The sequence below is a fragment of the Anneissia japonica genome, unplaced genomic scaffold (genome assembly GCF_011630105.1).
Source record: "Anneissia japonica isolate Jap-2015-1 unplaced genomic scaffold, ASM1163010v1 scaffold287836_len1076198_cov165, whole genome shotgun sequence".
NCBI classification, from domain to species: domain Eukaryota; kingdom Metazoa; phylum Echinodermata; class Crinoidea; order Comatulida; family Comatulidae; genus Anneissia; species Anneissia japonica.
Genome location: NW_022729021.1, coordinates 618675 through 631671, shown reverse-complemented (window position 1 = coordinate 631671; position 12997 = coordinate 618675). Strand labels below are relative to the sequence as shown.

Here is a 12997-nt window from a genome sequence, read left to right as displayed (position 1 = left end):
AAACCCAACACACCATCCTCCTACATGGTGAAAACACGGGTTAGGGAGACCAAAAAACAACAAAGCTGATCCACAGGGTGGGAAGTGATTCTCACTTGCAGAGGACTAGTATAATCCAGATTATACTGCAGGTAAGTAACCCTTGCATAATCTTAAATTATACTGCGTCCTCTTTCGGTTTCGAATCACTAGGCGACTTTAAAACCCACCCTTAAACCGAAGTCAGAAGGCTACGTGAGAACGAAGACGCAGCCGTAGGTCGGTGATAAAACCTACTAAATGTGGACTGCGTTGACCATCTAGCAGCCTCCAAAATCTGTTTAGTTGACAGCCCTAACTTGTAGGATGTTGAGACAGATGCTCCTCTTGTCGAATGAGCCCTAAACTCCGTATCCACTCCTGCCACCTTCAGAGCCGCACACAACCATCTACTAATAGTAAAAGTGACTACCTTGTGATGAGGTTTCAAATAACTAATAAACAGAGGCTTGGTAGTTGCCAGGTACCGAAGCATACCCTCTACTGGGCATAGCCGTTTGTCCTCAAAGGCCGGTATAACCACCTGCTTAATCTCGTACCCTGGGCGACTTTGCTTCGACAACTTAGCTGGAATGAACCGCAATGAACTCGGGGTCACCCCCAAAGAATTCAAATTAATAGAGGCCAAAGTCGAGACTCTACCTGCGGTGACCAAACTAAGCAGAAGAACTAACTTCAAAGTTAACCATTTTAGGGATAATACCCCCCAATCAGGAAGGTCTCGAAGATATCCGAGAACTGATTCCACCTCCCTTGTAGTCACATATCGTGGTTGAGGTGGATTCCTATTATGAAACCCTCGCAGTAAAGAACAACATCCCCTACTTGTCCCACTGGGACATTATCGACTGGAAGATGGAACCTCGATATAGCCGACTGTAGCGATCTGTAACTGAGCCCACGCTTCTCTTGCCCTAAAAGAAAATCCATGAAGTCCGCTACAGGTGATGAAACCGGATCGGATCCCCGTTCACTACACCAGCGAACCCAGACTCGCCAGGCTGACTGATACTGCTTCTGGGTAGTGGATCGGTTGCTGTCCAACAAGACATCCGTGACCTGCGCTGAATAGCCTTTGTCAACAAAGCGCTGCCGGAGACAACCCAAGCGGCTAAACGGAGGGTCCCTGATAGGGGATGAGCCTCCCCGGAGTGAGGCTGAGTTAAAAGGACCTGATTTACCGGAAGCAGCACAGGGGGAGTCACCGCTAACTGCAACATCGGATACCACATTTGCGTGGTCCAGGTGGGGGCCACGATCAAGGCAGTAGCCTTGTCCTCTACCACTTTTCGCAGTGCCCGCCCCAAGAGACAAAAGGGCAGAAACAGATATGCTTGTTCGTTCGTCCATGTCAAGGAGAAAGCATCTGTCGCAATAGCTCCTGGATCGGCTCTCCAAGCCACATACCTTGCAAGTTGATTGATTCGTGAAGCGAACATGTCTACAGTCGGTTGAAATCCCAACTTCGTGCAAATGCGACTGAACACCACAGGATCTAGTTTCCACTCGAGCCTGTCCTTGAAAACCCGCGACTCGGCATCCGCTATGACGTTGTCTAAACCCGGGACATGGTGAGCGGACAACATCACCTTCCTGGCCATTGCCCACTTCCATATTTCCAGGGCTAGGTCGGAGAGTGACGCCGTGTGCGTCCCTCCTCTGTGATTCAGGTACGAAATCGCTGTAGTGTTGTCGAGCCTCAACCGGACATGGCAATCCTGAAGCCCCCTCCCAAACGCCTGAAGAGCGAGGAAGGCTGCTAGTAGTTCTAAATAATTTATGTGATGGGACTGTTCTTGAATAGACCACCCACCCCTGTCCTGCCTAGGTGACAGTGCGCACCCCAACCTCCCATGGAGGCGTCCGATGAGATGACTATCTTTGGTTCGGCCAAATGAATGGGTCTGCCGTTCCAGTGATGGAGGCAATGTGCCCACCATCCCAGCTCTTGGACACTGGCGGGGGACAAGGTCACTAGGCTCTGGTACGACGGGTCCCTGTGAACAGGATGAATCAGATCTCTTTGAAGGGCCCTGAAGAAAACGGGCGCATGAAGAACGTCTTCTGCTGTCGCTACCATCTTGCCAACCAGACTGGCCAGACATTCCGCACTCAATACTGGATGTTCTATTGTCCGCCGAGAAAGATCTTGTAACCGGGACAACTTGTCCTGAGGAAGACTCAGAGTCATGGCGGAAGAGTCCACCCAATGACCCAAATAACGGAGACCGCGAGTTGGAACTAACTGAGACTTGGTCCAGTTGACTAACAACCCCAACTCCTGAAACAGTGCTAGAATGACATCCCTCTGCTGGCAGCAAAGCTCCACCGACGAACTCATCAGGAGTAGGTCGTCCAGGTATATCACGACCTTCATGGACCGTAGCCTGAGAGCCGACACCACCGGCTTCATTAATTTTGTAAATACCCTCGGGGCTGTTTTCAGGCCAAAGGGCAGCACCTGAAATTCGTAAAGCTGCTTTTCCCAGACGAATCTGAGATATTTCCGGTGGCTCTCGCACACTGGAACCATAAAGTAAGCATCCTTCAGGTCGATGGAAATCATCACATCGCCCTGTTGGATGAGATCCTTCACGGTCCTGATCGACTCCATCTTGAAATGCTGAGCCTCCACAAAGTCGTTCAGGTACTTGAGATTGAAAATTGGCCGAAACTCGCCTGAGGCCTTTGGTACGAGAAAAACCGTCGATAGAAACTGGCGGGGATGCGGAGAAACACGCCTTACCGCTCCTTTCACCACCATCTTGGCGATCTCCTTGGAGCATGCCTCCGACATTGCACCAGACATGGAAGGGGGCGTTGGCACGCGCCGTTGCCGAGGGGCCCTTGTGAAAGGGATAATATATCCCCGTACGACCTGCAGGATCCAGGGACCCTGCGACAAACTCGTCCAGGCCCTTATGTGTCCCTTGATGTTTCCTGCATAAGGGACCTGGAAAGGGACGGAAACTACTGGCGAGAAGAGGGGCCCTTGCCCTCTCCCAGCGGAGCACGAAAAAGCTTCTTCGACTGCTCCCCGCCTTTGGCATTGTAGTGATATGGCTTCCTCCGCCACTCAGAATTCCGTCCACTGTATGATCGCACCTTCCATTCCTTGTTGCCTTTCGTGGCGGCAGGGTATTTAGAACCTGCAGAGGGCTTCGGTGGCTTAGTTTTCGGTTTCTGCTTAACTGCCTTGCTAGTAACTTTAGCTAGCGTGTCCTCCTCTTCCACAATCTCAGACCACTGTTGCGCCGCTCGCACCAAATCTTCCTGAATACTCCAAAGAGTATTGTCTCTTTTCCAACACTCATAGTTGGCCTCCTGCATGGTTGAGCGCAATGGTTTCGGCATGTCTGGAGCCTTAAAATAAGGTTCCGCCTCCGAATTGGGGCCCAGCCCAGACAATAACACCTTTTTCTGGTCTTCTGAAAGGATATTGGTGCGCTGCTCCTGCCACCAACTAAGAACCTGAGCGATATAGGCCACTCCTTCATCCTTGTGATGAGGATTAGTCAGAGCCAAAGGCGTCAACACTTCAGGAGGTGGAACACCCTCGTCGTTGTCTGAACACGCCATAACGGACAAGGCATCATCATCCCTGTCCCTGCGTCCCCGTGGGGACTCCAACGACGCTCGGCGCCGCTAGGTCAGACTCACTATCAGAAGAACTAGACTGAGATAAACTAGGCCCAGACCGACCATCTCTACACCTAGACGACCTAGACCGGTAACGAGACCGAGACCGGCACCCAGAGCCCTCCAAAAGGGACGTCCGAAGCTCATCAAACTTAGCGTCCAGACGCTGATCCAGAATGGCCAACTGATAACTATTGAAGCCAATGGGCCCACTCCTAACATGAACCCCTTGGCCAGCATCCGGAGCTCCCTCACGACCGGACAAACCGAGGCGTGAGGGCTATCCACATGTGCCCGACTCACTGATGGAAGGCGAACACTATCTAGACCTACTGCATCTTGACCCACTAAATGGAGGCACGATGAAGCACCCCTCTCCGCATCACGACCCACAAACGGGAGGGGTGAATTCGCGGCAGAAGGCTGAGCCAATTTAGCCCCCAAATTCGCCGAAACCAAGGTTTCAGGAACACTTTCAGCACCTACGTTCTTAGATGTAGATAATCTATCTGACAACAAAACCAAAAGCAAAACTACTCACTGTTAACGAAAAGCAAAGCAAAATATACCAATATTTTGATTTGTACCGGTCTATACCACCGTGCAGTTTAGAGAAGAGGACGGTGCAGGATGGGAAGGGTATGGATTTACGCTTTGAAGACTGGTTATACCGCCAAGCGGCTGGGAAACGCCTAGTGATTCGAAACCGAAAGATGACGCAGTATAATTTCAGAATAAGAATATGCCATTAGTCACAAAAGAGGAGACGGGTTGGTGACAGGGTTGCCAGATAGTCGACAGTCTTCACGGTCAAACACACGCCATCTCACGGCCAAATTCATCCAAACTTTTTTTCGATATCGGCCAAAATTCGGCCAGATTTTAATCCGATTAGAAGACAAAAAGTGGGTACATACACGAAAATCAGCGGTCATTCGTTCGAAATTTAAGAAATTCAAATGATATACACAGAACAATGTTAAACTTTCACTGTTTTTCATCTATTAATTATCACCATAAATACATGCCCAGCTACATCATTATAAATAGCCTATGTTCTTTAGTTGCTGGCATGTAGGCCAATTCAGGGGCGAATCCACAGATGTACGAAGTGGGGAGGGGCCGGGACCGAAAAAGATATCACCATCTTGGAGAAATTTTTGTTTTCTAGACGCCCGAAAATAACCTCTGATCTGTTTGGGCGATCAATTTTTCTTTATTTTTTTTTCACTCCCCCCTCCCCACCCCAAATCTTCCTCTGCTTATTAAAATCACATTGTTAAGATTGATTTAAATTTGATTTAAATGTATTAAATATTAAGGTACATTGTAGTCGATCTATAGCATAGTTACCAACTGTCTTGCATTTCAAAGTGATTTTGGATGAAACACACATTTTGCAGAAACACATGCGTGATCCATAAATTGTCACGCATTTAGCACAAATCTATGCGTGATAACGAATTATCACGAATTCAGGGGAAATGTATTTAAAATTAAAAGAAATTGGTTTTATTTAAAATATATATATATAAATAATCATGTAGAAAAAATTCAACTGAATAGAAGCCAATTTATCAAAGAAAGTTTCAACAATAAGCATTAAATAGAATATTTTGTAAATAGCATTCAGTTTTCCATATTTTTTGTGTTTGGTAATTGTTTGTAGACAGGTCACTCATCACAATATGCAGTCTTTTAACGCCAACACAATGTCAATGGCTGCCGAATGTATGAAGTCAGACGGCTACAAGTACCAGTACCAGTAACAGTAATTGAGTCATTAGAGAGTACATAATATTTATGTGAATATTTATTTCACTGACGCGTTACTAAAAATTTATTAGTGAAATGCTTAGGTCAACATAGTTCGGGTGCTCAATTACATTGAAACTAAAAATACTTTTGCTTATGTCACCGTTATTGTCAAGACACACTCTCTGAAATCGTTTTAAAACAGCTTTAACGCTCAGATCGTCGGAGCGCCTGGGGCCACACCCCCTCGACCCCAGCTGGGCTCCGCCTCTGGACCCCCCCCCCCTCAGCCAAATGGTGTAGTCACTCACGCATATCAAATCTCTCAGGTTGGTAACTATGCTAGAGCAAAACATTTAAGGGCCTGTTATTGGCAAATCCGCGATGAATTAAGTTATAGGCTAGTATGTAACACAAACTGGCGTTAAAACAACCTATGAAAACTTTGATAAATACTTTATATCTAAACTTTTTAAATTCGCCTCTGAATGTTATTGTCGCAGTACTTAAAGCAATAAATCAATGTTGCTATCAGAATTATCTTCTTCATTCTCATATACAACCTAACTCTAGAGTAACTTCGAAGAAGTCTCTGGCACAACGCTTACTTGAAATTGGAGGTGCCATCGGACCCGAATGATCACATCGAATTCTACATAAAGAAAACTGCAGCACCTAGGCCTATAATACAATTCAAGTGGGCAATAATAAATTAATTAAAGTACAGTATTTAATTTATATTCCAAAGAGATTCCAAAGAGATAGAACCTCCACTAGGATGGAACATATGCAAACACACACAATATATGGTACAAACTTGCATTGAACTGTCTTCATAAAGCTTAAACGAGGATAAACTTATAAAAAAAATAATATTTCATCCGAACAATTTAAATTATTAAATGCAACTGTTATCTTTTAAATAAACTCTCTTACGTCCAATCGGCTAAAGGGTCCGGGTAACAGGCCTAGATTAAGCGTTTAGTGCAAGTAAAAACAAAGGTACATGATTAGAATCAAATATGAATTTAAGCAAACAAAAACAACATATCCAAAACAAGTCTACGTTATATTAGGCCTATATTTTAAAAAAATGTAAACTTTTTAAAAATTCGGCCAAATATATTTTGGCCGTGACTTTTCAAACGTTACGGCCAGGCAAATTTTTATACGGCCAGATTTGAGGAATCTGGCCGTCAAAAAGGCCAAATGGCAACCCTGGTTGGTGAAATCTGTCCAGAATACGGGCTTTTTCTGTCCAGAATACGGGCTGTATGGTGGCGCTGTTGTCCAGAATACGACAGAGCCGTAGATAGAGAGAGTTTGGCCAACTTGGCGCATGGGCGCCATGTTGTCACCAAACAGGGTGCGCGCGTATAGCTTTATAACATTTTATAAAACAGTGACACTGATTCTGCATAAACTTTCTTTCATTATTCTGTTCATGAGGACAATTCAATTATGGGAATTTAACATATCATTGTAAATATCATATATAATCATATTTACCTAACTTTAGAATTAATTAATCAGTGATGTGCTGTATTATCTCGCACCCCAGGCCTGGGGTGCGAAAATTTTGAAAATATGGACCTCAGGGTGCTTGGAAGTTACACTCTCATACTTTAAAAATCTACCGGAACTATGTTCATGTTCATGTTTTTGTACCCCCCTCCTCTTCCCTCCTTTCCCCCACCGCATCCGCCCAGGATCAATATAGGCCTACTATTGACTTCTGATCGCAGGAGTTCGAGACCAATGCTCGTCGCATTCCTTGTGCCCTTGAAAGGCAAGATACTTTACCTATACGTTTGCCTTTCTCCACCCAGTAAGTAGTACAAGTAGGTACCTGTGTTAGGTTCGTCGATTACTAGCTGCAATTCTGCCCAGGGAGATGAGTATGTCTTCCATCGTGTTTGATCAAATGACCCGGGTAATAATCTGAAGCATTTGAGGCTCATAGTACCAACCGTCTCGCATCATGCGGGACGTTCCCGCATTTCAAAGTGTTTTGGATGAAACACGCCTTTCGTGATCATAAATTTCTCACGCATTTTGCACAAGCCTATGCGTGATATCACGAATTTAGGGGAAATGTATTTAAAATTAGAAGAAATTTGTGTTATTAAAATATAAAAACGGTCTTGCATAACTTGAGTCGTTAGATAGCTTTCGTTCGATAATCAATTTAACGGGAACATTTCTTTTTCCCGTTTAAACGCAAACCACCCACCCCCATCCAGCCAGCTGCTATCACGCATTTCAAATTTCTATGCTCGAATAAGCTCTTGATTATAAGCGTCGCCCTCGAATAAGCGCCACACCAAACGTGACCTTTTTTGCTAAGCATCACTCTAAAATAAGCACCGCGGCGCTTAATTTCAAGTGAATAAGCGTCTGTGCAATGAAACTCAGAAATAGGGTAATAAATATATTGTACACATCGTTCAAATGAATAAATAACACAATAAAGACACGAACATCCTTCTAAACATTTATTTAGGATAATGTGTGAGGGGGGTCTATGATAGGTTAACCGAAATTTGGGAATACGTGAAATTGGTAACATAGGAACAATGGAAAGCTCCACACCAATATTTTTTTTTTTAATAAGCACCAGAATAAGCGCTGCTCTCAAATAAGCGTTCTCCCCACTTAGGAGTATAGATGGGTACGGTACCTGGTGGGATTGCCTACTCCTGCGATGTTACCAGCAGCATTAAAACACTTAAAACACGAGGACCAAGTAAAAAGAAGCGCTTTGTATGTACAAAAAAAGGCGCTGATATAAATAATAAATAATAAAATGTTCCCAATATTATTTCATGAATAACGATCAAATATTCCTATTTTAGTGTAAAATATTGAGCCTTCTATTGAATGAATGCAACATGAATAGAGTAACGTCTTAGAATTAATAGTGTATGTATGGTATCTATTAGAATCCTATGAAAGTACACGAAAAACAAAAGAAACGAAATCACCATTGTTAAGGGTCAAAGTTGACATGATTGGTTTATATGAAGTAACACATTCTGTAGGCCAATACCGAAGTTCACTCTAAGGATTCGGGGGGAAAATCTGGTTTATTGTTCAAAACTTGTTAAAATATGAAGTTGAATTAATTGTTCTTACTTTAGAATGCTGTAGTTGTTGTGATATAATGATTAAAACAAAATAGGTGTCCCCTTAATAGAGGTTATTTGACCATTTGGCACACTCAGAAGTGTCCTCATCCCCTTATTAGGGGTGTCCCCCTTTTAAGGTTTTATGGTTGTTAAGGAGTTAAAAGATATATGTTGCCCCTCGTTTCACTGAAAAGTGTCCCCTTAAATAGAGGTTTCGACCATTTGGCGCACTCAGAAAGTGTCTCCGTCCCATTAATAGGGGTGTCCCCCTTTAGGGGTTTGCCGTAGTGTTAAAAGATATATTGCCCCTCGTTTCACTGAAAAGTGTCCCTTTAAGTGGTGTGTTTCCTGAATAGGGGTATCCCAAATGAGTGGGTAGTATGTAGGCCTGAACTTCATAAATATAGTAAATGACAATTGCAGTAGGTTCATGACCAAGACCCACGTAATCGCAAAGGTCTTATCTCAGATGTTGTCATGAAAAGTCAAGTATATTTTCTTCGAGATCTACTGCAGCATTTGAGCATTTTAAGCATGTACTAAAACAGCCAAATCATTATATCAACTCGATTCATATTGAGTCACTTTTTCCTGTTCAGGTCGAATTCTCACATCATGTAACCGCTGATAGTATTTGAGATTAACTTTTATGCAATAGTTTGCATCTTCTGACAGCTGAGAAGATGAGATGGTTGGTGATTGGTTGGTTGATTGAAATCCCTCGCTGTGAAATGCATTTTCGTAGAAGGCCAATAAAGTTTGCTCCTTTCTTTCCATCACAGACATTCTCCACTCTTTGAAAACCGAATCCCTTTTCCACCATCGAACAAGATTTTCGGTAAAACGTATCCCTAATTGTTGACAATACAACCTAAGAGTTCCTTCTGGATCGTTTAGTAGGTCAGAACAATCGATAACCACAGGGTTACAATCAATACCGTTCTTTTTTAGATGTTCATACAAATCGAAAGCTTTTTTGAAAAATATCTCAGGTTTAAAGACTACATGATTACGAAAATTACACTGTTTCGAATCGTTAAGAAAACTGCACCTACGTTTTACGAACTTTTCGAACGAGGCAATCACTTTTGTAGGATCTCGGATTAAGAAGACATGACGATATCCCGTAGGAAGTTGTTCGAATGGTGGATCGATTGCATACATCATTTCCCGGGCAAATATCACCTTCTTTCCGGGATATTCTGCTTCGTAGATATTTTCTTTCAGTTGAAGATCAGAAAAGTTCTCTAAAAAGTCCAATGTGTTTGCGTCATCAATGTCGGTGTCAGCAATGTGTTGGTAGTACTGTTTTCTTGTGTCAATGCTGTGATCATAATGGTCACTAATTATACCGTCTGAGCAGAACCGATGAGCAGACCTAAAAGGATGATTAATAACTTGAACGTCATCAAGGTGGCTCATGGAAATAGTAAATGCAGTTGAAAGAGTGCGAGGAATTGCCCATAGAACTATGCGAATTTGTTCACCGGCCATTAGTACATTTTATCTATATTTTAAAACTGGAAACGATGAATGCAAAAATGCAGAATAACCCAATGAAGACCTAAATGATTTAAACAACTGTCTGACCAAAGTTCATTCCGTTCATGCATAAAGATAATGGTCATACGTAAAATACGAGGGCGGTATGACAATACTATCTTTATGAAGCATGCCTACGTTATGCTTCTTCGCTGAAAAATATTGTATGTTATAAAAATTACGTTAAAATAATAATGAAAGTATTAAAATAATTTTATATATACAGGATTTAGAGAGTAATTTGGAGAGTAAACACGTTTAGCTTTTAAACGTGTCACTGAAAGACAACATTGCGTTGTGATTGCGTTTCCTCCACGCTGTTTTGACAGTGTACAGCATACCGATTACAAATTATACTCTCAGCTTTAAACACTAACATTAGTAGGGAAGTAGCACTCCTTGTTCAAACGTGAAAAATAGTAGTTACGGTACATAATCCGGGAAATAAATGGCAAAGTAAAAGCGGCCTTTTGGCGCCAACCAATGGTATGCTCCATCCCTAGCCTATGGTTGTGCCCCTTGTGTGAAGTTTAGAGGAAAACTTTTTAAATTCCTTTTTTTAACTTCGTTTTTTTTTTCTTTTTTTTTCTTTTTGTTTTTGTTTTTGTTTTTGTTTTTTGTTTTTGTTGTTGAATGAATGTTTATTTGTTTATAAATGCGGCGTGTTTGAATAAACGCCTCCTCAGATTCTCATTTGAAATAAACGCCTCACTGGAATAAAGGCCCCGGACGTTTATTTTTTTCCTCGAATAAATGCTCTCCCCACCTCCTAAATGACTAAACAAATCTAATGGAAGAAACATTATTCTGAACATATTTTATTAATGTTTTACTCCTCTAAAATTACAATTTTTCTAACCTGGTCAGTGCGATCATTAATAAGTCTTTACGATCACGCAATCACATTTTGAAGGTAATTAGGCCTGTGTTAGTTCCACATTTACAGTGGAATTAAGGAGCGTTTATTTTAATATACAGTAGGGCCTATACGTAGGTATCCACTTCACACATAAAAAAAATCATAAACTCCTCCCTCGATCGAATGTTTCCGTAGTAAACGCCTCCCTCGAATAAACACCACCCCTTCGTACACCATCAGCAGAAACGCCCCGGGCGTTTCACAAATTGTGAAAAGTTAGGCCTACCATTTTAATGGCGGATCTGAGGTGGGGAGGGGGGTGGGGGGGGGGGGGGGGGGCTAGCTAAAACTAGGCCCTAGCTGCTAAAACACGAAAAAAAAAGGAAAAAAAAGATCCCGCGCTTAGTCCTTGGTTAAGTGTCGCGTTATAAGCGCGTCAGAAACGCAATCACTATAATCAAGCAAGAATCAAGAATACCTCTGACAGTACTATCCATGGCCCTGTATACGGTACTTTTAATCGATCAATGAAAGTGAATGAAATCTCACTTGAAATTGGTTTTGCATGTTACTTAAAAACACACAACACAAAATAAAACAGTTATAGGCCTACCCAGAATATATTAAAACTTAGAATTGAGACAAATAAATATTCCATTGAGTTGATGTGCGGACTCTAGGCCCCTAAAAAACACTCAAGTTTCAACGTAAATTATAAAAGTGAAGATAAAAATATTGTATATATAGGGCCTACTTAAATATATGACAGAATAATGAACATGAGGTAAGATCCCACATTACCGTATGTTATCTTTTGCAAATCCTCTTCGTTTGTTTGGAGATGTAGTTTGGTAATTTAGGAAAAATCGATTATAACACTGAGTACACGGTATCGTGAATCAGGCAAACAAAACATTCAATTAGATATCTGTGAGATTAAAATGATTGATAAAGTAAAGAGATAGTTACCACCCACTAAACCCATCTTTTATACTTGGCTACCCTCGGGTAAAACTGAGGTTAAACTTATCACTAGGCCAACTAGGCTAGGTCTACCTCTGTAGAACAAATCTCAATTCTCGTACCACTGTCCCTGATTAGAATTCTTAATCAAAATTTCGAATAAGCCTAATTGTAATTATACTGTTGTTGTTTTGTATTAATCTTGCACTTTGTTTTGCGATGTGATGTACCAACTGCAAAAAAAAATATCTGCCACTATTTTTGTAGTGTAACGCATTAACGCGTCAATGATTTGTTTGACGTCCTTTCTCTTCACTTTGCAAATGGTAGCACGAGATAAAGTTCGGTACGCGCGGATAGAGGAATGTAATCACAAGGTACGTAGGCTGGGTTTGCGATCTTATATTCCATGTTTTAACGACTCTTGAGTGTTGTAAAACAAAATGGACCTAGACAAATCAAGTACAATACGTAATTTAATTTTATTTGGCCAACTTTAGTGCTTGGCTGTCGTAATTTGTCATTTTCTAGGTAAGGCCTCACCTACTAGGCTAGGGCCGGCCCTGGGCTACTACTGTACTGACGTCTACGTCCAGGCGTCAGGCCTAGGCAGGTCTACTTGCACATGAAGCCTAGCTGGGGCTATACCTGTCTCTTATACACATCTAGATGTGTATAAGAGACAGGTGACAACACTTTAAAATATAAAATCATGCATGGAATAGGGCTACCATCCTGTAAAGTTTTTTAATTTAACGTGTAGGATATCTAAAAAATCAGCTCAAATTTGTGCGGAAAAATGTTCGGAAAATAGGTGCGCAGAATCGTAATTGCATTGGTTATTTTAAGATTTGGTCAAAGTCTAATTTTCACAAAATCTGCATGGAAATCAGCCGTTATTTTCCAAAATGCGCAGACAAATTTTTAGGTAAAATTTTTGCGCAGAGGATATATTCCCTGTGCAGACCTTACTATACACTCTTATAGGGCTACTGTATATCCTCCGTACAAAGATTAGGCCTAGAATTCCATCTGCGCATTTCAGAAAAATATGTCAGATATCCTTGCAATT

At 42.0% G+C, this 12997-nt stretch overlaps 2 protein-coding genes across 3 annotated transcripts in view; one reads left to right on the top strand and one right to left on the bottom strand.

The window, feature by feature from the left end:
- Positions 1-7952: 7952 nt before the first annotated feature.
- LOC117114609 (branched-chain-amino-acid aminotransferase-like protein 2) lies at positions 7953-10124 on the bottom strand. Its single transcript, XM_033258299.1, has one exon. It carries the CDS (start codon positions 10053-10055, stop codon positions 9123-9125), a length of 933 nt encoding a protein of 310 aa, XP_033114190.1. The 5' UTR covers positions 10056-10124; the 3' UTR covers positions 7953-9122.
- A 2128-nt stretch (positions 10125-12252) lies between these two features.
- The window catches only part of LOC117114576 (Werner syndrome ATP-dependent helicase homolog), a 36583-nt gene continuing 35838 nt past the window's right edge, over positions 12253-12997 (top strand). Inside the window, exon 1 of one of the 2 annotated variants that reach the window (XM_033258250.1) lies at positions 12253-12302. The gene's annotated coding sequence lies outside the window, so the exon portion shown is untranslated. The other variant, XM_033258251.1, reaches the window with a different exon arrangement.

Coding starts and splice junctions, on each gene's coding strand:
- LOC117114609 (XM_033258299.1), bottom strand. CDS start 10,055: ATGGCCGGTGAACAAATTCGCATAGTTCTATGGGCAATTCCTCGCACT.